This window comes from Felis catus, chromosome A1 (assembly GCF_018350175.1).
Source record: "Felis catus isolate Fca126 chromosome A1, F.catus_Fca126_mat1.0, whole genome shotgun sequence".
NCBI lineage: Eukaryota > Metazoa > Chordata > Mammalia > Carnivora > Felidae > Felis > Felis catus.
Window position 1 is genome coordinate 189,022,900 of NC_058368.1, and position 27,241 is coordinate 189,050,140.

Sequence of the window (27,241 nt, forward strand, 5' to 3'; positions counted from 1 at the left end):
TATTGTCAAAACTCTTTGGAAAGAAATCTGAAGAACAATTATAGAAGGAATATTACTCCTGTTATATCAGAAGATATGCCAGTCGGGAAGAAAATTATAGATTTATCCTTAAATGCTAAGAAAGACAGACTGTTGGCTTTCAATACTTAAACACCATCATCAATTACATGGTGAAAATCATCCTTCTCTTCTAGTTCAAATGAGCAAATCTGGCTTTGGAAACCTAATCACGAGTGATCTTTTTTTTTTTTTTTTTTTTAAATCATAAAGTGAAAAGGATTGAAAGGCAAAAAAAAAAAAAATCATGAAGATCTTTAAGCTTCTGTTTGCTTGAGGGATTTAATTCTAGTTTTAAACTTGTATCAAATTTGGAAATCTAAATTAAGACTCCTGAAAGGCCAAGCTGTTCAGAGCACATCATATGCAAGAACAGGGGCAACTTTTCTCATCAACTTTATTACAATTAGAGAGCAGTACAGTTTTCCCTAATTATTGTACATTCACCTACTTCCCATTTTAGACAGAGCTTAACCCTCCAGGGCGATAAGGGGGTCTGTTTATGGAGAGTTGTTCCACTTCTGTCAGTGACTTCTCGCCAAGAATCATCTAGAAAATACCAACTGGTTGTGACATGAAATTAGTGGGTTTTATGTATCTTAACAGCATTCTGTGTTCTCTTTTTCCCAAAGGACAAATCAACCTTTGAGAGCCCAACTCAAACATGACAGAAAACTCAGCTTTTTGGTCATTTGTGGGAAAAGTTTCAAATACGAGGGTGGCCTCCCCCGAGACGGTTCGTGTTTGTCGATGGCTGAGTCATCAGTGGCCAAGTCAGGCTAAGTGACTTGCTCACCTGTACAGAGTCAGGGGTCTGTGCATAAGGGTTCTTCCTTGGGGCAGGTTTCCATTTCACAGATACTGAGTGACAAAGAAGCCATTTAATGGATTTGCTAGCAGAACTTGTCAATATGTTGCAAATTGGGATTCATTAATATTAAAATAAAGTAGTCATCCTGGAAGAGTAAGTAAAGCACCTAGGCTTTTGTTCTGATTTATACAGTTAGCACTGTCTGTGCCTCAGTTTCTCAAATCCCAATTGGGAGCGATGATTTTTGACATTTATGGCACAGCATATTGAAGGAATCACTGAGCTAATGTCTATAAAGCACTTGATATTACTGGGAAAACAGTATTATGTGAACTCAGGGTATGTTTAAAATGACACCTCAACAAGTAATCATTATGATTATTAACATCTATTAAAAGTCTTCAGAGGTCCTTATAACTTAGAGAATAACTGAGGTTCAGGATGTAAAAACTTAAAAATTAGTTGTAACCTGTCTAAGTGTAAATTGGTATACATTTTGTAAAGGATAGTTAGGAAATATATGTATCAAAAGACTTGAAAATGTGCATATTCTTTTATCTAAGAATCTCTCCTATTTTTCAATATAGTACTTCTTACATCAGTGAAAATTTGCAAGGGTTGGGGGGGGGAGCATACACCCCCATGAACAGAGGATTTGTTACATAAATTATGGCCATCTATATAATGCAATATGCCATGACCCCTGGAAAGATTGAGGTGGATATAAATATGTATATAATCTGTATTTATGTAAAACAGTATTGCGAAAATGTCTGAAAGCGTGGGTACTAATATAAGTAGTGGTTACATATGAATAGGAGTATCATGGGGTATTGTTTTTTCCTCTTTTTTGTGTTTCTTTTGTATTTTTTATACAATAAGAATGTATTACTTTTCGAGAAACACTAAAGCTGTTTCCATTTTAAAAAAACAAAAGTATGTCGCTCAACTCTTTCTTCCGGCTTTTGATTGCTCTTGCTTGTGGAAGAGTTCTTAATTTCTAAAGGTACATAAGCTCTTTGCATTCCAGCTGACAGCCCTCAGGGTCTTCCAGCTCTTTCTCCAGGAGCCCCAGCACGTCATCATCCTGGGCTTTGATCCGCTTCCCCCCCCCCCCCCCCCGCCCCCTCACTTTCTCTCTTCAGTTTGTACCTCCTATGTACCCCTGGCCCCACTCTTTGTGGAAAGGACTTAGCCACACAAGCCAACTAGTACCTCTGATTGTACCTTTGGTAGAGAGAGAGAAGTAGTAATTCCTTTGCTTGGTTTTTGAGTCTCAGACTTCTTGCCACACATCGAGAAGTTTGAAAACTACAAATAAGAAGTCAGGGCGTGTTCAAACCCAGTTTGGAAATTTTGCTTTGGCTCCTATGTTGGTATATTCTGCCCATGTTGGCTTCATCCTGACACCCTCCTGGTTCAGTTACAGCTTCTGCAGCGCAGTGAGCCTCTTCCCAAACCTCTCCCGAACCTGACTGGCGCCTGAGGCAGGGAACTGGGTTGTAAAAGTATTTCACATTGAAAGCAGGGCTCTGCTTGCAGGGGATTTGGTTTTAGGTTTCTTAAAGAGTGTGTCGCTCACTTCCACAGAAGAGAAGACCGGAATACTGTTCATGCGCTAAACATCTAGGAAGATAATGAAATATCTAAGTGACTGGAAATGCAACAGATTTCTTCATTAACCATATTTCTGGCTCTTGTTTAGGTTTCTGGTTGATTTTTCGGTTTATATATTTTAAAGTCAGTCTTCAAGATAGGTTTGTGAAGATAACTTGCTGTTTTATTGTTTACCTCTAGTTGTTAATTTAGTGACTGAGGGAAAAAATGGGGCCATTATGGAACAAAAAGGCTCGCCTAACACATATGTAATAACTCTCATGCCCAGAATGGATCTGCCTTGAAGGGAAATGCTCTGCTGTTACTCCTTTAGTTCAAATATAGAGTAGTCACCAGGGAAGCTCGGAGACCCAGGTGCTGGTTTTATCATTGCCTGTGCTATGAGGTTTTATTTATTACTTGGCATAGAGTCTAGATATTTGTTTGGACATTAAATGGCAATAGAATATAAATATTACCTTCCTAATATCTGCATTTCTTTTTATTTCCAGTCAAAATGACATCATGTCACACAACCATTAAAAAAAGGAAATTAAAACCCCAGAAATATGTTAAAGCGCTGCAGCGAGTCTCTGAGCTATAAAAGCAGGGGAACTCTGCACTAACATTGGAATGGCACCGAAAGAGCTTTTCCTGTGCTGTTTGGGAACACAGCTCTCCAGCCCCTCATTTCCATTGTTTCCAGGAATTAAGTATTCAAGAAGTTCGGAAGGACAGAGGAGTGATTTCTCTAAAAAGAAACTCTGAAAAGAGAAAAGTCAGTTTTCATAACTGAGAATGCATCCTTCCTGACTATAAAATTTTAATTTGCAAATAAATCCCCTTAGAGAGAATTTCCTTACTTGATGTGTGTGAAGTGGATTTAAAAAAAGACTAAAGGCATGAAAAGGCCACAAATGGCATTTAGTTACAATTTACTCATTACAGATGTTTTGAATGGATTTTGTAATTTTTTTTTTTTTTTGAGAGAGAGCATGTGCACGTGTGCACATCAGTGGGAGAGGGGGCAGAGGGAGAAAGGGAGAGAGAGAGAGAAAGAGAGAGAGAGAGAGAGAGAGAGAGAGAGAGAGAACCCCAAGCAGACTCCCTGCTGAGTGCAGAGCCCAACACAAGGCTCAGTCCCAGGACCCTGGGATCATGACCTGAGCCAAAATCAAGAGATGGATGTTCACCTGAGTCACCCAGGTGCCCCTGGATTTTGTAATCTTGTCATTAGTATTCGTGCATAAAATCTAATTGCATTATTTTAAATGTTCTTTGCATATAGCATTTCATGCTGCATGAACACTTGGACACTGTAAATAATAGTTTTGTATTATCAGAGCTGTTCTGTCTTGACCAGGACCTCAGTTGAAGCCCAAAGAAGGGCTCTGCTTAGATTGGTTCTGCATAGAAAGTTACTGATTTCCTCTGGGGGAGTTTGAGATTGTGAGACCGGGAAAGCCAGCCCCCACAGCCATTTATAAACAGTTCCAACACAAGGCCAGATGTAGGGGTTTGATTTTTTTTTTTAACTATTCAATTAACTTTTACTCTTTGAAAAGTAATGACTTTGATGCCCCTGAAATGCCGACCAGTTCATCAGTCTTTTGGGGCTGGATGACATATTTCTTTCAGAAAGTTTGTTTTTAAGGGCTTTTGGTTTTGTGACACAAAACAGTTAATTCCTACAAATGCCATCTGGATGCATTGTGGGCACTAAAAATGATGATTGAGTCAATGGAGAATTTCCTATAATGTGGAATTTTTCAGATGCCTACATTGTTCCCATTCTACTGTGATGATTTAAAAACTGGGGCTTTTTCAATTTGGGATTACAGGTTTTTCTAGACCTCTGAGCCTCCCTTATTCTGCTACTGTCCCTGCCTGGTTTCAGATGACACCCTCCGAAGCCCTTTTCAGAGAACATGGACTAGGTATTTGGAAGCGGAGTCACAGAATGCTCTCTCATCCTTGCCTTCCTGTTGCCATTTATAGCTTCGTCTGTTTTTCTTTTTTCAACCTAAGATGCTCATGCTTCTTTATTTGTGGTTAATTATGCCCAATTAAGTTTTTCTTTCTTTCTCTACTAGATTCTCAGAATTGTCCTAAGTTTTAGGGGGAAAATTGATTAGTCCCATTTCTACTGGTGCCCCCTGAGCCCTGTGCTTGAATACAATGAGGTCACTTTGTTGAAGGATTAACTTTATATTACATTCTTGCAGAGTAGACGTATGTCCCTAAGGTACGACTACCCCCACTGATGAAATAAATATACCATTCTTTATGATTCCTCCTCGTTACCCTCTCTGTTGATTTTCAGAGAGTTTATGAATAGTCACATATTTATACAACTGGCCAAAAGTATACTACTTATTTTTCTTATAGTCTGTAATAACCTATGCAAGGTTATTAAAGGGTATACAGACCCCTTTTAAGGCATAGTTTCTTATGTCATTACTTTATACAAGGAGGTCACATTCCATCTCGGCAACAATCTCTTGCTCTTAACCTTTTTCTCTGATTATAAAAGTAATATATGTTCATTGTGGAAAATTCAGAGAATGTACAGCACAAAGAGAAGGAAGAAAAGCACTTTAAGACCCACTTTTTGGAAATAACTACTGTTAAGCAGTTTATATATAGACATATTTTCTTTATTCTATGTATGTTCATTTTTTAAAAAGTAACCATATTGTATATATGCTCCTGTAATCTGCTTATTAACCTAGCCATATATTATTTGTCAGTAAGTAATTTTTTTTCCCTGTAGCATTGCTTTTGAGGACTGCATCATATTCCATCCCATGGGTATGCCATGATTTTACCATCCTCCTCCCTAGCCACTTAATCTGTTTTTAGGGGGTTTTGCTTTGTTTTGTTTTAAGTAACAATCTTTATCAGATGACCCTTCTCATTCAGTAATCCTTTTTTTTATTTTTCTCTAGTCAATGCAATGAGAGAACTCATCAGGCACATTTGAATTTAAGACAATGAGCTTTGTCTTGCATATTTTTAATGCTGTCTTTGTCTATAGCACTGGACCACACCTTGTAATGGTCTATACCTAAATTAAGGGCAGGTTAATATATTGAAACGTGTGAGTGTAGAGCAAGTCATAAAGGCATGGGAAATAAATTAAAAGCCTTTATCTAACTATCTGAAATACGTCCCTTCACATAGTATACTTCCATAGAGTAGATGCTTATTTCCCTTGAATAATGAGTTTAATATATCTTAATTACGTTTTGTGGCAGCAGAATGACTTCTCCTCAGCTCTTTAGCTGTTAGTTCCATATGATATTTGAATTGGCTCTTTTAACTGCAGATACTAAGTGTTGGTCATTCTGCTGTGAGTTGGCTGTATGGACAGAGAAACACATCCTCCCCTCATAATGTCAGACATTCATTCATTTAACAATCACCCGTTTCTTGACACGGTAGGAATCAATTCATTATGCAAACAACTGCAGGAACAGGTCAACAATTCAAGTTTTATTGGTGGCTTAGCCTGAAAAACAAAAACAAGAATTAGAATTCAGATATTAAAATGATACACTTAATTGTTTAAAGCTATTTTTACGGTTAAACATCTTGGATGGCAATTAGTAATATGGGTGGAGGATGGATGTGACATATATCTTAAACCTAGGTGCTCATTCCTGTCCCTCTCATGCATTTCTTGATTAAATACCATGGATTTTATGAGTAACAGCTTCCCTGCATGAGGAGTTCTATGGCTTTTTCCTCTACATGTCTAATTTGAAAAAAGCATTCTTCTCAAGGGTTTAGAAAGTAATTCATAAAATGGGAGGAATAATAAATATTGTGCCTTAACTCATATACTAGTATAGATAGAAAGATTTGGTACACCTGGGTATAATTTTAGTTAATTTCCACAAGAGACAGGTTGAAAGTTTACTGTTTGGAAGCTGGGGAAAGGGGGAGAAGATGGCTAAATCTCATATTTGTAAAAATGATTACATTGTCTTAAATGAAAATGCTACTCTATTAACAACTTCAATAAGCATTGCATTTGGGAAAATCTTTTCAATAAAAAGTTACCTGAAGTTCACTCCAACTTAAAATATACAAGTGAGGAAAAAGTACTTACTCTGATTTATGTGTCTTTTGGAGGTGTAATTATTGGCTTTTTACTCACCTATGTAAAACAATGTACTTTTGTAAATGGATTTCTGGCCACTTTACGCAGCTTTTTTTTTTTTTTTTTTTTTTTTGCCTTTTTTTTTTTTTTTGCCTTTTTTTTTTTCCCTACATAAAAAGTAAGCACTGTCAATCAAGGAATTTTAAGGTTTATTTCCTCTTTAGAAATGATTGATAGCCTTTTAGATTTACAAGTTGACAAGTTAAAGGGTTCTATTGGTATAATTATGTACTAAATTCACAGTCTTTCAATTTAAATGTCCTTTTAAAACCACAAGATTATCATACCTGTATTTTGAAAAGTGGGCCAGTCAGTTTGGGTTGGTATACAAATTGCTTCCATTAGCCTTGGGACCTATTTGAATTTAATACAGTTTTTTAAAGTTAGTAGTAGTATGAATCTTACTTTTGAAATTTAGGTTAATGGAAATGCATTTTAAGTAAAGCATGTGGCAACTTGTTTTCTAATGTATAGCTAAATGTCAGAACTACAAAGACTGTCTTTTTACTCGGTGTGGGAGAAAATATGTGGTTGAAAACGTTAGTTACACTAAAAAAGAAAAGAAGAAAAACACCCACCCTCCCACCCACCCATTACTTAGAGGATACGGGGGATGTGGGTAGAGGACTGAGCTGCCATCTTTTCCTGGTCAGGTGAGGAAGGCTGAAGATATTTCATACCTTGAGAAGGAATTTTGAAAATTATAGACCAGAGTCTACTTCGTATCACACTTAATTTAAGGAGGCTTTGAAGAGTGTAGACAATATGAGTACAATAAGGCCCATTGTCTCCAAATATTATTATAGGTTTGTTCTTCTTTTAGTCTTTTTAAGAATTTTTCTTGGAGACCCATATGCTCTATGCTAGTGCTCCACAGAGGCTAGTCTTTTTCCTGAAATAATACTGATGTTAGTGAATGAGTCTGTCATTTTAGATGTGAGGGTGTTGTATCGAGGACGTTTTCAACACCTATCACCTTGCAGACTCTATCAAGTGTAGACTAGGTTTTCTATGCTGAGAAGATCTCATCTCCCTGCCCCTCACCACGTTCTTGCAGGCTTAATCACCACAGAGGCATCGACTTGTGGGGTGTGCTGAGATCTACTACAGATTTTTCAGTTAAGCAAGTACTTGTAATTCTGCTGTTTATAATGTGTGGATACCTTCAGACAAGCCCTTGAGTATTTATTTTGCCCTCAGTTTTTAGCTAGTGGATCCTAAAACTTCATATCAAATACCATTTTACTTTCTATTTTTGATTATGTAAGCAATATAGAATTTGGCCAGAAGAACTGAGTTCAGGAGTCATTACTAAGGTTCCTACCAATGTTCTTTTGAGTGAGTCCCTGCCTACCATGGTAAATAGCAGAAGTAGACAGTGAAAATGTTCAGCAAGGGGATTGTGCATCTGATCATCTCGTGATGTAATTCAAAAGTATAAATTAATTTCTGACTTCTAGTTGTTTCCATGCCATCAGTGTTAGTTTCTGTTTTATTTAATGAAATTGTTCTAATCCTGTGACTTCTTCCTTGCAGCGCTCAATGAACCCACCATCGATTATGGTTTCCAGAGGTTACAGAAGGTCATTCCTCGACACCCTGGCGACCCCGAGCGTTTGCCAAAGGTCAGGATTCTTCTTTTTGGGGTTACAGTCTCTGTAACTTGACTTGAGCTTAGGTGATTAGCAGAAAACTTTGCTATTGATAAAATTAGCTCATAGGTGAACAACGCAACATTTTTGTCTTTTGTGTGTTTGGTACTATAAGGTAAACAATAATAAAAGTAGCAAGCATTTATGTGCCAGGTAGTGTTATTCTTATTTTTACATATATTATGTCATTTCTTCCTTTCAAAAACCCTCTGAGTTGGTACTTTTATTTTAGAGAAGAAAATAAGCAAGGAGAGGTTAAATCATTTGCCCAAGGTCACAAGCATGTAAATTGCTAAACTGAGATTCAAATCTATACAACCTGGCTCCAAAGTCCAAGTTATTAATCATTGCATCATATCAATTCTTAAGAGGAAAGAGAACACTGGCTTTCTACCTATGCAAGGATTTATACCTACCCCTAATGCAGCTAGAACTCAAAAGAAACATATTGGTAGACTAATTGGAAATAAGGTATAAAAGTGTGAGAAATTAAACAAAAATTCAAGAGTAGTATATGTCATGCAGCAATACACTGAGACTGCCAATACAGAAAGTAGGAAATTCACATATTGACTTCTATTCTGTACCTGTTGTCAATAGCGGGGGTATTCTCATCTCTGTACCCGAGGAACACGGGCCTTGTGTCACAGAGATCACTATACACAACTAGTCACTAGAGGAAGTAATAGATACATTTAACCAAAGTGCAACCAAAGTCCTGTGAGGACTCCGAATAGAGAACAATTAAATAAGTTCAAAATACAGAATTAGTGGAACTACCATTCACCATTTACTGACAGCAAAATAAAGTTTCATTTATTACACAAATGGAAACTATTATAAATTCAATGAGTAGATGAGAGGTGCTCTCCTTGCTGGAATAAGGCTGGAGATATGTCACTTCTGAGTCTGTTTTGCCTCATAAAACACGAAAATGAAGTTGGCGTCCGTCTTAGCTCAACAAACTTCTTCAGGGGATTGGCTTACTGCCAGATCCTACCTGTGTGCCTGGTACCCTGTCAGAACAGACCTTGCCCAGGAGAAAAGTGCCCCCCCCCAAATTGTTGCATAAATGAGAGGAGCCAGTAGAGGAGAGGAGGGACACTACCTGACTGAAGAGAGGAAGAACTGTGACCAACAAGAATGGGAGTTCTCTACCTAGACCTGGGGGAAGAAGCACACGGCCTCAGTCTCTAGCTCTGGCTTCCGGGAACAGCCTTGCTTCCGCCCAGTGTTGTGGACCTTACTGAAAGCGTTTCACCTCAGGAGGAAACCATATGGTATGTCAGACTGTTCATATCCTTGTCTTTGAAACAGGCCTCCATCATACACATCCTTCTCTTTCACCTGACTTAGTGAACGGCAGTCTCCTTCTGTAGGATAGATGTGCCTCGGAGAGATTTACTTTCAAGGCCCTCTGTCTAGCAAGAACCTAGCTCCCATGCATTTCCTGTGGGATTATAATTGGTAATTTTATAGCACAATGATATAAATGATGTGTGTCCACCCAGTGGTCAGTGCCTGAGGTGTCTCAGTGGTAGAAAGAAGACATGGGCACAATGACAGACTTGTCTTAATTTTTCCTTTTGGGGACAGTCTTCACTTTACACGTGGCAATTGATGTCTCTAGAGTCTGCTGAAGGACCTGGAGAGTCCGATTGGCAGAGGTGGAACTCGGAGCAAGGACATTTACTAGCTATGCAGCAGGGGTCAAAATTCTTGTCTCCCCCCCCCCCCCAAATTCTTTGCCTCTGTGCCTCAGTTTCCTTCTCTATCAAATGGAGATGGTAATATTTTCCACTTTTTCTGATAGTTATTTCAACCAGTTATTTAGTACTCAACAAAAGGTAGCTACGATTATCTGAAGGTGAGTAAGAGTGGGATTGTTGCTTCTTAGGGCTCTTCCATCCAATCTCTGCAGAGCAGGAAATCCTAATCCTGGTGGCAGTTGAATGTATGATTCATCTTCTGTGCCTCAGTTTCTTCATCTATAAAGTGGGGACAATAATTGCGCTGACTTCCCGGGGATCACGTAAGGACAAAAAGAAGTAATCCTGTGGCTGCACTCTAGCACAGCTATCTGGCTCACAGTTGCTTCTCTGTAAATATTTATTGAAAAACGGAAGATAAATCTGACTTAACGGTTGAGGTCTAAAGAAGCCAGGAGGTACTTTTCTTATTCATAATGAAATAAGAGAAATAGGCATATAGGGCTTATTTTTGTGTACTTTTAAAACCATTTTTACAGTTGCACATCATGTTCAGAAATGTTGAACAAATAGCACAGGCACGTGTCACTGCATCCCCGGTGGCCTGATGGTGAAGTTCCCAGCCCTCTTTTCCTGGGTTTGGGAGGAGTAATCAGGACACAATGGATTTGTGTGCTGAGGAAACACTCCGCAGCCTGCATCTAGCCACTTGACTGCTCAAGGGCTCTGGCCGGAGCCGCCTGAGGAAGTTCTCTGTGTGACTCAGACCAGAGTGGCTGTCCTCCTGGCTCTGAATGTTAAGGTGGAGGGAGAGTTCAAGAGCAGGGTCAGGAAGTGGTGGATGGAGCCAGCTCGAGGTATTCCTGTGGACTTGGGAGATTTATACTCAGGCTGTCCATTGTTAGGGGGATAAAAACGGGCTCCGCCTTTCTTAGAATCATGGTCAGTGTTTGTCAAACAGGAGTGTTTCAGTGAGCCATGGACCACACACCTTAAAAAACAAACTGCACTTTATTAAACCCATGTGTTTGTGAATAGACAAAGCTAGATTCATACAACCACCCACATATTCTGTCAAATGAAACTGCTCCAAAGACCAAGCAGACAGCTTTCCATAATAATATGCCTTTGTATACTGGCTTGTGCTTTTTCAAAGAACTTGTACATGTTTTGTTTTATTGGAGCCCCTCTTATGAGAGAAGTCGGGAAAATAGACATCATTCCCATTTACCAAATGAGAAAACAGGAGCAAGATGAACCCTTCTCTGTCAACTATTTTGTTCCTGAAAGTCACCATTAGTGACAGTGGCTGTACGCACACATTTAAAACAGTATAATTATCCTAAGTCCAGGTGTTATTTGGTTTCCTTTTTCAGATGCGCAGGGAGAAAGGTGGACAAAGATTTTAAATGGAACCGTTCTGTTCTGTTTCATACAAACTTGCCTCCCTCTCTGGATCCTGGCAGGAGGGAGAAGAACACGTGATGGACTTTGGGGTGAAGGTTGACTCTTCATGTAATGTGGCGGTGAGGGGATGGGGACTGTGGTCAGTCAGAGACCGTGAGATGCAGGCATGTATGACGCAATCCAGAAGCACTGAACAAGGAGTTCTCTCTGTTTTGAAGGCCAGCGGTGTCTCCACCCTCTTTCAGTGTATTAGTTGTCTTCCTGAGTGGGCAGTGAGCATTAGCACAGAGGCGTGGAGAGTGGACCAAACCTCACGGGCATTCTGTGTGTTGCCAGTGAGTCCCAGGGAGCACGTAGTGTCACTTCATGCCCAAGGTGTGCCGGGCACTGCTCTATCAAGGTGTTCAAAGAGCACAGAGGCCGAGAGAGTGAGCTCTCAGCTCAGACAGATATGGAGTTGGCAAACCAGATCCATGCTCTGTGCAGTGACTCAGCCTTTCCAGCCTCTGTTTTCTCTTCCTCAACGCATGGTTGCTGTTGGGCATTGGTGAGATAATTTAGGCGAGGAGGCCTCTCTGGTATCTAGCAAGACTCCAGTACGCAGAGGCCACAGGCCCTGCAAGGCAGGGACTCCACACTCCACAGGAGCCAGAGGCCCAGAGGGCTGGCGACGTGCCCGACTCCACAGCTAACAAGTGGGAAGACTAAAATTCGAGTCCTTGGGCTTGACTGCCTCACTGTCACCATTGCATCATATTCCCACTTTTCCTTCGGATCTGGAAACCCAAATAATTCTGTCTTGAGGTGATTAGCTCCGGTCTCCTATTCCTCGCCTACACCTCTCCCCCATCCTACTTAAACTCTTGCCAGCTTTCTCGCATCATCCCACTGAAGGGGGTTGGCATGGGGACCTCCGTGGGGCAAAAGTGTCTCTACCAGAGCCAGTCCTTCTTTTAGAGAAAATAAAGCAGTTTGAGAAAAGTAACAAAGGCAGCATTTGTGTATTTTGCTTTATGGAGCTGAAAATATCTGGTAAATTGATCCAGTGGGAGTAATAAATACACATTACTTTATCTTGTTCTTCATGTCCTATACCCCTGAGCCTTGATAGAACAACACCACTTAATAGACTTAAAAAAGAGTAATTACACTCATTGGTTGTGTGATTTTTCAGCCCTCCCAGCCCTGCCTGACCTTCTAATTTAGCTCACCGTGTCTAACTAATGCATTTATATTCATCTTTTATGAAGCATGTATAGTACAGAATTGACTTTAGAGCTTTTTTCAAGCTGTCCTCCCAGGTCTCCAATCTGGTTAGTAGTAAGGAGAGTGGGAACCATCCATCTCTATACTGTTCACATGTATAGATAACACATACACAGGGCTCATGGCATTTTTTTATTTTTTTATGAAACATAATAAAAAGTATTTATTACATTTTTACTTTAAAGCTTTTATACATTCTAGCATTATTTACAGCTAAACATGCAGGCAAAAGATGCGAGTGTTTTTAAAATGATTACTGTTAATGTTTCTGCTTGTCAGAAGTGCTTAAATTTTCCTGCACTTTGTCTAAAAACTTAGTACTGTTGCCTTTTAAGAACAACACATTTAAAAGATCTTGCAAGTCAGATTTGCAAACACTGCTGACAGTTTGTGATGAATGATATTGCAAAATTTGCAAGATGTTTGTCATTTTGCACAGCTGACATATTAAGGAGCAGATTAAGAAATGCAAAACCCCTATGGAAAACAACTATCCCAAACAAAAACCAAAACAAACCTCAAGCAAACCTTGAACCCAGAGAACACACACACCAGAATCTCTCACCCGGGTTTTCTCTCCCAACTTCCCACTCAGCCAGTGGAACCCAATTGTTCTCAGTGCATTTTCTCTCACCATATGGTCTCCTCATTACCATACACTAAGAGTCCATATGGGAAACTTGTGAAATGAACTGTATTCATTTTAACTGCCAGATGAGCAGCCTTTTGCTTTGCAAGCTTAGCTTAAGTCATCTGCTGTCTTCATGTTGTTATGGCAACACGGCACCAATAAAAAATTCTAATCTACTGTAAGTGATCACAGTATTTTAAGTGCTTGCCTATAACTGCCCTCAAAGGGGAGGAGGGAAGAAGGGTTATACGCTTCCAAAGAGCAAAGGGTTGTTCTTCATTCCAGCAGGTGTCACCAAAGAAGCTGGTGAGATGGGTAGAGGTGCCACCGTGCCCATGTAGGGTAGTAGACGTGGATCGTAAGGGATGTGGATTGCAGAGGGATGGATGGTAGTGAGGACGGACTGTAGACCCTTTGGGAGGGTGGAGACAAGAAGAAACACTGAAAGTCAAAAACCACAGTTCTTCCAGCAGACATGTTACTCTGCTGGTGCTGTGCAGCCTGCCACAAATAAAACTCTAGATTCTAAACTACACAGGCAACAGATCCTTTCGGTAGCTTCTCCTTCACTGGCATGCGGAAAAATCTCAGCCTCCACGAGTCTGCTCTTCCTGTACATGGGAATTAGTCATTTCCAACACTGTGCTAATTAAGAGCACCTTAAAGTAATGGAAGTAGGCAGCAACATCCTTAAATATAAATCATTTTCACCTCCGTGGGCCACATGATATGTTGCATCTCTGTCGCTCTATCTGTATTGAAAGTGAATGTTTATAGTCTCAGTTCATCAGTTCACATTAGCCTCATGCTGAATATTTAAACACAGAACAATTTGAACACACCATGAAGGAAGACAGTGACTGCACTTTCATTTGGAACAGCAAGGGCTCATCTAATAATAATTTAGTAAATCAGCCATTTAGTGGCTCGGTTGTGCACTGCATTGTGCCAAGTATTATTCAGTTCAACTGTACACTTGCAGAATTGAAATTCAGACTCTCGTCACAGGCACTGTTTTTGCTCAATGGAGAGACAAGACCCAAAATCACCCTCCCTAAAGAGCGTTAGTGTTTAGTGATTTATCATAAATACAGAGCTGGGGCAAAATAAAACCAGAGTCGACTGTATACAATGTATTCTAATTATGCTGTTATTGTTTTAGTCTTTATGCAAAGACTATCAGTGATTCAAAACCTGCAGTTGCATCAGTGAAAATACAAATAAGAAATCTTTGCATAGCCACATTGCCTGTTAGCAGAAAAGGGGGATGAGTAAGGGTTTCAGAAAACGATAAAGAAAAACCTTCCATTTTTGTCTTCCATACCGTGACGCTAGCCACTCTCTCAACTTATTCATTCGTTTGTTTTTGTAATTTGAGGAAACTCTATTAACATTATATCCAGGAACCCAAATGACTCAACTCAAACAAAAATACAGAAACAAAAAGCAAATCATATGGTATGTTGAACTCTTAGAAAAAGCACAGCTGAGTTTGAATACAAGAAGCATTTTGTCTCTGCATTCTCTTGTTAAACACACAAACTATGGAATGCATACCTTTTCTTCCTCTCTCCCCTTTATCTGCCAGAAACCTTGCGGGCAAATCCCACAACCTGTTTTGATAATGTGCTCAATTTAGAGGCTTGGTGTTCCCTCTACTTTTGCTTCTTTTAGTAGGGGAGTTTAGCTTGATCTATGCACACCTGAAATTGAATATAGAATCATGTATGTGGTTATGAGTATGCAATTTTTTAAATGTTTATTTATTTTGAGAGAGAGAGAGAGGGAGGAAGAGGGAGGGAGAGAGAGCAGGGGCAGGGGCAGAGAGAGAGGGAGAGAGAATACCAAGAAGGATCCACACCGTCAGTGCAGAGCCCGGCTCAGGCCTTGATCTCATGAACCATGAGATCATGACCTGAGCTGAAATCAAGGGTCTGACACTTAACTGACTGAACCACCCAGGTACCCCAATGAGTATATATTTTTTTGAGGGGAGGAAGAGTATAGCTTCATTTAAAAGGCCCATGATCCTCACAAAGAGCTATAATTTTCCCTTCTTTATTTTGTCTTTAACTGACTTATTTTTCGGTTAAGTTATTCCACTTGTCATTATTATATCAGGCCCATTTCAGAGATGGGACAACTGAGGCTCAGAGAGGCCAAGTAATCTGCTTAAGCTTATGCAGCTGGTAAACGGAGTTTTCTATCTCACCAGACTTCCTCACTGTTAATCTGTTCAGAATCTTTCAGTGCTATTCAAATAGGACTGCATCTCAAACAGCACTCAAGGCACATAATGCACATATATGAATGCATATAATTTGCCAAAGTTCTCTGGAAAATAAGTGAAGATTATCAATATTATGGCTGGCTATTGCTCAACAAAGCACCAGGTGCTGGCATTAACACTGCTCTACAGATGAGGAAACAGAGGCATGCATTTACAATGCTAGTAAGTGCCAGAGCACGGATTTGAGCCAACTGTATTGAGCTCCAGAGCTAGTATCCCTAAGCTCTGACTCCTAGAATTAAGAAAAAGGAATTTGAAGAAAAAAGGCAATTTTGCAAACCAATGCTAAAAAAATCCTCAAGCTTGGCTAGGGATGGGGGTGGGGGGGGGTGGTAGAGGAAGAGGGCAATGGTAGTATGGACTGAAGTTAGCTCACAAAGGGCCGAGCCAAGCAAAAGTGGCAACGTGAATGAAAAACATGCACATAGAAACACTGGAGATAATTCTTTTTCTCTTTAGCAGTAGAGTCATTATCATAGGGACTTGTAATGTCAGTTATTCCAATAGCTGGATTCTGGAACGGAACCTCTTGCAAGTTCTTTTTTAGCACTGAGCTCTTGATGAGGGTAACTGTGTTTATCCTACTTCGTATCACATCCGCTGGGCAGAAGAATCAATGTAATTACTCATTAGTTCAGGGAGAAGTCACAGGAGGAGCAAGGGCTAACTCCTGTTTCCCCCTTACAGTCCAAAATCCTCCTCTTGGACTGAAGCCCTGAGAAAGAGACACTAGGAGGTAGGTCTTCAACCTTGCTCACTATTTGCAGCCTTGAGTTACACTTCAATTAAGCATCAGAGGAATAAGAACTGAGCCCCAGCAGTCTCAAGGCAGTGGATTTTAATTGCAGTTATACTCAGGACCATCTGTAAAGCCTTGAGAATTTACAGTTATCATTCGTCTAGAGGTACATATAATAACCGGTGATGTTGGACAATTTAAGAAGCAAAGCAAACTGTATTTTTGCCTCCCTTAGATATCCTTAAAGTACAACATAGTTCCAACATGCATATATCACTTACTCAAGTTTAACTATACGTACTTGTCCAAATATATAAATATACACATCTGTATACACTCACACCAAACACATACATACACATACATAGGTATGACAGTAAATTTCTCTGTTTACTCAGTGGTCCTTTGACTTTCAAACTAGATATTTATTCTGCTTTGCCCTAGGGAAAGGGAAGCCACAACCCAAAGACAAAGAGAAACAGAAGTAGTTAATTTTCGGCTTTTGTGTTTCTAAGAGGCCAGGCCTTGGCGACTTAAAAGATTTTCAAGGGTAATTTTGACTCTAGGCAGTTTTTGTTTCATGTGCTGACTTTACAACCCACCCCTGAAAAAGGCACCTCTGTCCATAGCCTTCTCTTTAAGCAGAGACTTTTATCCTGATCAGAAAGTCGATTTCCAAGGCCACTCAGCAGGACCTAACCCAGAGCGTCGGTCTTAAACCAGTACAATGAATTGGAATAAGAAGAGCCGGCCAGAGGTTACCAAGTTCAGCTCTGTACCTCCAAGCAGGTCATATTCACAAGGGTGCAGGCACCATTTTTCACTGTATTTGTGGCGGGAAGCACCCCAGGCTCCCATTCACCAATTACCATGACACCATTTAGAAGAGAATGCCAGGAGACCAAAAAGAGGGGGAAAAGCCATTGTCATAACTCTTCTCAGGAATACCTGGTTTCACAATTTATACTTAACTGCTGACACTTGAAAAGTCGAACATTTTGGTAAAATGAATCAAGCTGTAATGTTTCTTTTATGAGATCCCCTTGCAGGAAAGGGAGGTTTGGCACCTTGTGGAGACCAAGCTTAGTTATCCATCATAGTAGTCAGCTGTCCTAGCCAGCTTCTCAGAGGTCACGCGATCGAACCAACAGCTCTTACAACTATATTATTGCTTACGGAACAGTAATTGAGGCACCAGATAAAAATTACCTGGTCTAATAGGCAGCGAACAATTTTCACTCAATAAAATTATAAGCCAAATCATTCATTTCATAACACTCTGGCTAATTTATTTGTTGACCTTTTATTATCCATAGCTCTTCAGTGGTATTAACTGCAACTCAGACAAAATCTCTTGTTCATTTCACTTTCATTGATTTTTTTTTTCCATTGAGGCAATAACGGCTGCTTGAAAACAGCCTTTTTCTTTCCACTGTAAAAGTCAATCATGTAAGTTAGTATGTCTTACGTTGGTATAGCTGCCTTAGCTTACAACCCACTTTAATTTCATGTGATTCAGAAGTCTTCTATACCATGTTTGCAACAAAGGCAAAGCTTTCTGCTGTGCCTCTAGCCACATGGCATGATGATACATAATAATATGTTTGAGAAGGAAGAGTGCTCTCATTTAATCTGAACATAAAATCAACGTTAAAATTAGAGAAGGTTCAGAAATCCCCCCACATTTTCTTTAGACTGGGCTAGAAGGACTTCGATGCCTCTTGTATTAATAGCAGTAGACCCTTTCAGATTATTTAATTCCTTTGTTGTGGAAATTTCTGCAGATTTTAATTGTGGCTTGAATTTTATTTTTCTTTAAAGAATATGGGCAATGTGCATGTGCTAGAACATTCAGTAAGCTTCAGCTGAAGCTTCTTATATAATAAAATACCATGAAGTCTTTAGAATGCAAGGTTGTAAAATATAATTGTTACACATTTGGCATTTTATGCCTCCCTAGAAATAACCACTTGCTACCTACACCTCATCTATGCTCCTCCTTTCCATTTCAATTTACTCTAAAGTGGTCCTTAGCCATAATGAGAATGCCCCTTTCAACAGAGACATGTTTAATTATATCGATGCTAGATGTAAGTGACTCTTCTCAGTCATAGGGCTTCTGAGTAAAGAGTGCTTAAAGTGTGGCACAAAAGGTTTCTAATGCTCTGTGGTAAGCTCTATTTTGAGTTCATATTACCAGAAAAATGAAAAATTTGAGGAATGTCTCAGAGGATCGGAAACTAAACAGGGCTCAAGTATTATTTTGGTTTGTTTTACTCCTTCCCTCGCTGCCCTCATTATATGATTTTTTAGAATGCAAAGTCTACCATTGTGGAATTTTCCATTTGGCTGAATAAACACGAAGGAAGTTGGGATCTAAAACTACCCTCCACAGAAATTACCTCTCAGTACAACTAGTATTTATTGTTTTGTACATCCAGCTCTGCAGGAAATGGGCTGTGAGAAACTTCCAATCAATTTTTCAGTTTTCAGGTGTTCCAATCAGCAGTGTCGCCCAGACTTTCAGAAGGAAATGGGGAAAGAGCTAGAACTTAGAGGCTCGTGAGCTGAGTACACTGTTCAAAATCTGGACCTATTGGTAAACTCTACAGTGAGAAGGCAAATGAAATTAATGCTGATTGTATTGATAGATGTTTATCGCCTCTAAGCTGGGGTGGGGGAAGCCTCTGCCATTCCACTCCATTTTATGTTGCCGATATTTGGGCCCATTGCATCTTGAATCCCCCGATAAAGCAAAAGAAGATTGGTGATAAATAGGTGTCAGGGAAATGTGCAGTGACAGAAAGGTATTGTATTTCTTTCTCAGGAATCACCCAAGTTCGGCTTGACTTTGTAGGTTAGCTTCTGTTTTCTTCTACATCCTGCAAAACATTTCCCACTTGAGAGAGCATAAAGCCAAGCACAGATTGTCCTCACAATTTTCTGAAGTATCCCGGGCCTTAATTTTCAAAGGGGGTTCCCAGAATCTCAAAATCTGATTCTAAAATTTGAAATTAATGTTGTGTTGGTAAGTGGATATTCCTCTGGCTTTATGAGCTGAAATATATGCTCTGAGTGAAGGAGAAAGTTCAGGCCACATCCCCTGCTCATCTGGGTTTGAATTACTCAAAACATTGAATAGGATTTATAAAGGGACACCATATTGGACAATTAGAGAACCTTCCACTTCACCCTGGAAGGCTAGATGTAGACAGTGAATATTAGTTTTTACCTACATATCTGAGGGCAGACACTGAAGAGAAGATTCACATGGAAGGGGAATAATCCTTAGAGATTTTACCTTCATGAACTCAAAAGAAAGATGAATTAGCCATATCTGCATATCCCACATGATGTGCCTGGTTCCTAAGACTGTGCAAATACCTAAGTATTTCTAAGGGTGTAAGAGAACAGTTAATAAAATGCTGATGTATATCAAGACCAACCTCATGTTGCTAACAGTCTATAACTTGAGATAATGTCTGTACCCAACATGATTCATTATATTAATCACAAAATTAAAATGTAAGCACAAGCCAGCATGAGTAAAAGAGCAAATTCATAAAAGAAAAAAAAAGTGGCATAAAAACCCCCCACAGTGATCAAGACTTGACCTTGGGGAATTTATATATTGGATTAAGAGGTCTGGAGCCAAATAGAACACCAAATTTAAGTCTTGTGTTTTTATAAACCATGCCAAATGTATGCCCTTGTCATTTCATCATATAAATTAAGCATGTGCTTTTAAACACCAGTAACTATCTTAGAATAAACTTTTCAACGAGACTTTCTCAAGGCCTGTGTTTTGCTGAACATTGTGCTAGGGGCTTGGAGAAGATGACTAGATATTCATGGCCTCAAAGGGCCTACAGTCTAGTTGTGGATAATGAAGACTAACATAGTTAAAATCAGAGCAAAAGGACCCCACAGCATCTACTTCTGTGCTGTGCTGGATGGAATATTCAGCACTATTTTTCAGAGTTAGAATAAGAGAGATTAGAAGCTGCAGTGAAGGTGGAATCAGTTCTGACAGAACAGTGTAAATCTCAAGAGCACAGGCTCTGATGTCTGACACTTGAGGGTGAATCCCTGCTCAGCCAATGGCAGTTATATGGACTCAGGGAAAGTTGTCTGACCTCTCTGAGTCTCAGTTTCCTCACCTGCCAAATGGTGGTATGGGCAGTACCCTGAGATGCTCTCTGTGAAGACTGGGTGAGTTAATGTTCCACTTTCAATAAACAACAGTTATTTTTATCATTACCAAACCACCACCACCTTCATTACCAGGCTTTGGAGGACGAGAAGGCGTTAAGAATGGGCACAGAATGAAGCCAGCATTCCAGATAAAAGAAAAGCAAAAGGAGTGAAGGTCTGGAGATGGGAAAGAGCCAATGTTTTGCTTCTAGGCTAGGGAGGACTAGCTAGACCAGAATAGAGAGCAGTTCTTCAGATGTGCAGGGAGAGGAGGTTGGATATAGAGGGTAGGACCAGATGATAGGGAGAATCTCTTGTAACCCCCATAGAACCCTGTACCTTAATTCTGGGAAGATAATGTGCCTTGAAAAGTGCTGGAGAGTAGTATCAGTTTGTTGACTACTGGAGCAACAAGAGGCTCAAAAACTATTTGCTAATTGAGGGGGTTGCAACATAGGAAATAAAGATGAATCTTCCTTCTGTCTTTGCAGCCCATTCAGCATCTTTATTATAAAGGCTGCAAAACATAAGTAAAAACCCATAACAATTAGGCTTGAACTATTTCTCAGAGTTGAGTCTCCCCAGTGTTTCTGTAGACCCTAAATAGCTTATCCCTTTTTTTCTTTGCAGACCCCACTCACGTTATCATCAGCCAATGGTCATAATAGGACAGGGGAAGCCAGGTTTTAACTGTGAGGGAAAATAGATCAGTGAAAATTGTTCATTTTAAGGAGTAAACATTTTTTGTTTCTTTAAGAGAGAAGAGATCAAGGCCATGAAAAGAAAAATAGTCTGAATCAGGATGTAGATTGGAGAACAAGCATTAGCTCTATAAGGAGACTCTGGGGCTTTTCAATATTTAGGATACTAGTATTTATCTTCTTTATTCCCCAATGGGATATGTTTTTAAATCTAAGGATAGGATTAATTATCTTAGAAGAATCTAATCTCTACCTTCATGTTTTAAACTGCAAGCAGGGAGATGTTTTAAACATTATGAAAAGAAGAGAAAATCTCTCCTGACAAATAAATGCCTTGAAAAATTAGATATTAGTACTAGTCAAGTGTTCTTTCTTTTCAGAAATATTAAAATTGCATATTAGAATGGAAGGAGCCTTATACTATACTTCCTCCTAATGCCACAAAAAATAAGACTTTAGGAACAATTTCCGAGACAAAAGATTATATGAAACATCCAGTTCTTCCCCTTATGGGAAATTTCTTTTTTTTTTTTTTCTTTAACATCCCAGGCTCAATCATTTCCTAATGTGAAATTACAGATTTTTCAAATTACCATATAAAACTGCGAAAAAATTACACTTGTGACCACAGAAGAGATAGCATACACTATCAATTTGATTTTAAAAGGCATACATCTTTTATACTACCTGTCATTTTTATAATGCCTTTTACAAATTTAATCAATACATTTTAACATTCTATATACTTTAAGTGCAATATACAATAAATATTCAAGTTTCATCTTAAACATGCTTTAGCCTTTAAATTGTTAAAACTGCAGTGCCCTTTCAATCTACTTACATAATGTCATAAAATATACATTTCAAGGTAAATGAAGTCAGCTACTTCAATTTAGTCCCTCAAACTGGTAGTAAATGAGAGGTTAACACTATGGTGCCAAACCCATTATTGAGTAAATTTAGCACCTTGGACAGCTCTGTAAAATCTTTATTGCTTTCCTGACCTGCTCGTCATGTTCTGTCTGTGTGTTCAGTGGCTCTCAGCTCTGATTGAAAGGCAATATATTAGATCCCCAACACAAACACGCTTGGGGGCTAGTTCACTGGGAGCGTAATGACATGGAGGTGAGAGCAATTTTCTGGTCACCAAAATCCAAGCACCTTGCAGGTCCATTGCACTAACTCATAGAGGACCCAGAAATTTCCTTTCTCCTTCCCATTTGCAGAAATAACTAATAGAAGCTGAATCACAATGGCAGAGCTGAACCAAATGTGGGCTCTCCCTTAAATCCCAAAGTCCATACTGCAGTGAAGGACATTTTAAAATGGGCAAGGTACCATTTAAGGAAATCACTTTCAGGGCAAGAAATCCAGGTTCGCTGTCTACAAGACTGCTGGTCTGAAGTGCTGCAGGGCTGATGACCCACCTATGGCAGTGTGCCTACTGGGAAAGCATAACCCAGCTCCGTGGATAAAAGAAGGATGTAACTTCATAAAGCAAGATTCACATGTTTCATTTTCAGAGGATTAAATGGTGATGAGAGCTCTGGGTATTGAATAAGCAGAAAAAGAAACAATTGGATTATGTCACTGAAAAACCTTTATAGTCAAAAATATATGAGAGTAAACTGTATAGCATACACAAGTAGCTGAAATTTTTTCAGGTTTATAAAAACTTCAAAGATCTTGGAGTTTATTTTGAACTTCCCTCCTCCCTGGTTCTGTGTAATTAATTAAAATAAGCACTGGTCTGAGTCCTCAATGATAGTGTTCCAAGATTGAAATTCACAAGTGCAGTTTCCAACTGTACCTCATCTTGTTTTTTCCCTAAAATGAAAAGAAAGAAAAATACCTTCTCTGCCAAATCCAAACACTGGCATAAATATTTATTTGAAGAAATAAATGAACATAGACCCAGAGAAGTCAAATCTTAGTAAATAAACTAACTTGATCCTGTTTTGTTTTAATCTTTCCTAAGCGCCATGAGGTTTTAGTGAAAGCAGCACGGGCCGAATTTGATATGGGGATAGGGTTTAGTGTGCCCATACTGTAGTAAATTATTAACTGGTGTGGTCAGACAATACGGCAAACAAAAAGTGGTAAGTTATCTTGTAGCTTGCATTAAGGAAAAAAAATAAGTTATTTCGGATGTATTGATTCAAACCTCATTGATTATATAATGCTTTTCATTCCTTACATAAAAAATAACTGAACTGTTTTACAAACGGGGTCTAGCAGCTTAAGGCTCAATAAATGTTTATTGAGAAGTGAAAACCCCTCTATCTCATTTTTGAATTTAGGACATTATATATGTCATAAGTAGTTACTGCAGTGTGACAACTATTTTATCTTATATTACAGAAAATTTAAAATTGAAAAATGTTAATATGTATCTAAAAGCTTGTCATTTCAAGAGTTGTTCAAGGATTTTTGAAGAGGCTATGGTGACAGCAAAATGAATGTAATTATATCCCTATTTTCTGATCAGCATCTACAGTATACGAAAATCGAATAGCACGGCTTCTCCATGAAGAAATCTATTGTGTGAAATATTTAAAGTTTAACTTCATGAAACTTTACCCACAGGGAAAAAAAAAGTAAACATATCTTCTTGCAAATCACCTCTGATAATCATGCCTGTATGATTAGCCTCCATTTTACAAGCCTAACTTTCCTCTTCATACTCCAGCTTAAATGAATATGAAGAAAATTAGGTCAGAATGAAGACAGAGTGACTTCTTTTGGTTGAATGAAAAAAATTACCACCACACACACTTTTGTAGAGTGTGCTATTAGAAACAAGCATACAAGCTAAATACAGAAGCCTACCTAAATGAAAAGAGGGAAACATTTTTCTTCAACTAGAATGAAAAGCAGAGCATATATCTAGGATGAGAATGAATGCGCAAATGGGGAAAATGACAAACAATACTGAAATAGCAAAGAATTGCTGTAAAAGAAACAGACTGTGCCAGTCATGAAAATTGGTGCAGAGGGAGCTTCCGGGGGCAGGAGAATCCTTCTGTAAGAGCCTCTGACAAACAGTGCATTGCCCCAGAATGTGAGTTTACTCCATCACTCCCTTATGTCATGGCTCTACCACACAAGGGAGATAAACAAAAGAAGTTTAATGCTACATGCTTCTAGTAGCCAAAGATTGATTGGAAATCCCTCGAAAATGACCTGTCTGATAAGGTCATGGTTCCTGGAATAAGCAATTAAGTACTAAATAAACACATCTTAGGGATTCATAACATGCACTGAATGACATCGATTGTAGTAATCTAGTAAATGACCTCGCAATTGTATTCAGCAATAAACATATGAGTGCTTTATCGTGCCTATGGCAGACTATTGAGTGATGTATTTTATCCTGCAGTACCAATGATGCTCACCTTTTGACTCAATTAAGTGTGTATGTGAACAGGGATAAATTGGTGATTTAACAGCATTCTGGGGTTTCCCAAGCTACTGCCTTTAAAACAGTGTGTTGACAAAGTATGGCCAGAGGGGACTATGACGTGGTCCTGTGAAGAGATGAGGACAAGTGGCCTTCACTCAGACGACTGTATCCGCTTTTCTCTTGACAGGAAGTAATACTCAAAAGGGCTGCAGACCTGGTGGAAGCACTGTATGGGATGCCACACAACAACCAGGTGAGTGCGACTGTTGAAGATTCCTTATTGTGTTGAAAAAGGGCGAAAAACACAAAACCACTTGCATGAGTTCCGTGTCATCCAGACATGAGACATAAGGCTATTCCGTTCTTTCTTATTTTGTAAATCTCTTATTACCTTTTCAATGGAATCATTTCCTTACGAGAATAGGTACTCCATTTAAAACAAATTTTCCTTGGGAATGTACTTCATAATTGAGGAAGAGAGTTACCAGTGTTTTATTTTATTCCTCTCAGGTTTTCAAGCAGATTTAGGAGGAAAAGGGGGTTTAATTTCCTCTCCTAAAAAGAATGATAAGGCCTGACTATAATTGTCTGCTTCTATTCACAGAGCAGCTCCATGTATATGAGTCAAATTGCTCTAGAAACTAGGCGTCTGGGCAATCATTCACTCTTTTTTTGTGTGTGACTTGAATCAGTGTCCAGGAGACACAGTTCCACTAATACTCAGGGACACAGATAGTTATCTACAGCCTTCCCTTAGCTCTAGTACGGGAGAGGAGTTGTAGTCTCTGTGTGTGTGTGTGTGTGTGTGTGTGTGTGTGTGTGTGTATGTACCACCAGAGTTCCTGTGTGTTATTGGCTGCTGGGTGGGGGTCGGGGGGACACCATGATGCTGTCACATGCGGGGTGGTAATATGGAAGGGTAGTAATATGGGGCTAAGACAATGGCCTTTCAAAGTCAGTCAAACAAGGTTATGCAGCCCAGCTCTATCCCTAATAGGTTAGTGTCCTTATGTGAGCTCTTGGCCTCTCTCTGAGCCTCAGTCCCCCATTTGCGACATGGGCCCATTATGATGAGACTTCTTCCCAGGTTTGCTGAGAGGTTGCAGAAGGTAATGCAGTTAGAGCACTGGAAGCCCTGAGCACCAGGCCTGTCGTATAGTAAACACTGGGAAAAAATGGTTTTCCTGGGAGTATGACTAAGGGTAGCTAAATGGAGTATTGTTTTACTTTGCAGGAAATTATTCTGAAGAGAGCCGCTGACATCGCAGAGGCTCTGTACAGTGTCCCCCGCAACCACAGCCAGCTCCCGGCCCTCACCAACACCTCGGTCCACGCAGGAATGATGGGCGTGAATTCCTTCAGTGGACAACTGGCTGTGAATGTCTCGGAGGCGTCACAGGCCACCAATCAGGGTCAGGAGCCTGTTCCTCTCCCTTCCCATTTCCTTGCCCCTTCCCAACCTCGGAGTGCTCCCCACCCCCCACCCCTACCACTTATTTGGCATAAAACAATTTTTATTTAAAAACATCTTTTTCCGAAAGGGGAGATTCCTAGTTTCTGTGTATCAGATATTACTGTAGAATTTGGGTTATAGCGCTCGCAGCTGGCAGTCTGGTTCGGGGGCTAGAAAGGAGGCATGCATTTAGCCATCTCTCCATTTGACTTTTCACCATAAACCATGAATGACAGATCGCAAAGAGGGTTGGAATTAAAGTTCTGAGGGGCCAAAGCACATCATCCTCGCCCAGGGAATAGGAACCTGTTAACTCCAGGGTACATCTCTTAGATTGGGATTTATTTCTGCTCCAAAATGATAATTTATAGGCCCTGCATTGCCACTTCTCACGGCCCTGCTAAGTATTTATGATCTCCTAAGAAATGTGTGTTTTGCTCGCTTCCCATTTTAATCACAGAGCTAGCACTACCAACCCACACACATGAATCACCCAAGCCCTTCCCTCTGGGATGCGGCAGCGGGGCAAGAAACAGAGCCCTCCTTTCCCGAGGCTCCCAGGATTGCCACCCTCATCCCGGTTTCGCCCCCACCCCTCAGGTTTCACCCGCAACTCAAGCAGCGTGTCACCACACGGGTACGTGCCGAGCACCACCCCCCAGCAGACCAACTATAACTCCGTCACCACGAGCATGAACGGGTACGGCACTGCCGCCATGTCCAACCTGGGCGGCTCTCCGACCTTCCTCAACGGCTCAGCTGCCAACTCGCCCTACGCCAGTAAGTAGACTTGTGTGTCCTGCGCTTCTGCGCGTGTTGCTCGGTTAACTGGGCGTCACGCTGTGTGGCCCACTGTGTAGGTCTCCTCAGTCTGAGGACCCCCACCACTCAAGGGGGCCCCAGGCGATGCTGTGAAAGGCGCCGTTGTCTCTGCCCTCCCTTGCTCACCTTCCTCATCCCAAAGTCTCCCTCTTGGCCAGAACTGTGCTGCAACCGGAAGCAGTGGTGTGATGTCATCGCCAGGACCCAAGCTTCAAGTCCCGTTGCAGAGGGGTCTGACTCCTGCTTCTACCAGTCACTGACCGGTGGCCAGGGGCAAGTTCTCTCCTCTCTAAGCCTCAGTTTTCGCATCTGCAAAGTGGGGAAGGAACTAACACCCATCCCGTA

General features: G+C 40.1%; 1 protein-coding gene across 19 annotated transcripts in view; it reads left to right on the plus strand.

The window, feature by feature from the left end:
- EBF1 (EBF transcription factor 1) overlaps nucleotides 1-27,241 on the plus strand; it is a 391,187-nt gene that overhangs the window by 348,802 nt on the left and 15,144 nt on the right. For all 19 annotated transcript variants that reach the window (XM_045036233.1, XM_045036235.1, XM_045036241.1 and 16 more), the window contains exons 11-14: nucleotides 8,166-8,254; nucleotides 24,809-24,874; nucleotides 25,856-26,033; nucleotides 26,675-26,854. In XM_045036233.1, coding sequence (XP_044892168.1) covers nucleotides 8,166-8,254; nucleotides 24,809-24,874; nucleotides 25,856-26,033; nucleotides 26,675-26,854 — 513 coding nt within the window. The remainder of the gene's footprint in view (nucleotides 1-8,165; nucleotides 8,255-24,808; nucleotides 24,875-25,855; nucleotides 26,034-26,674; nucleotides 26,855-27,241) is intronic.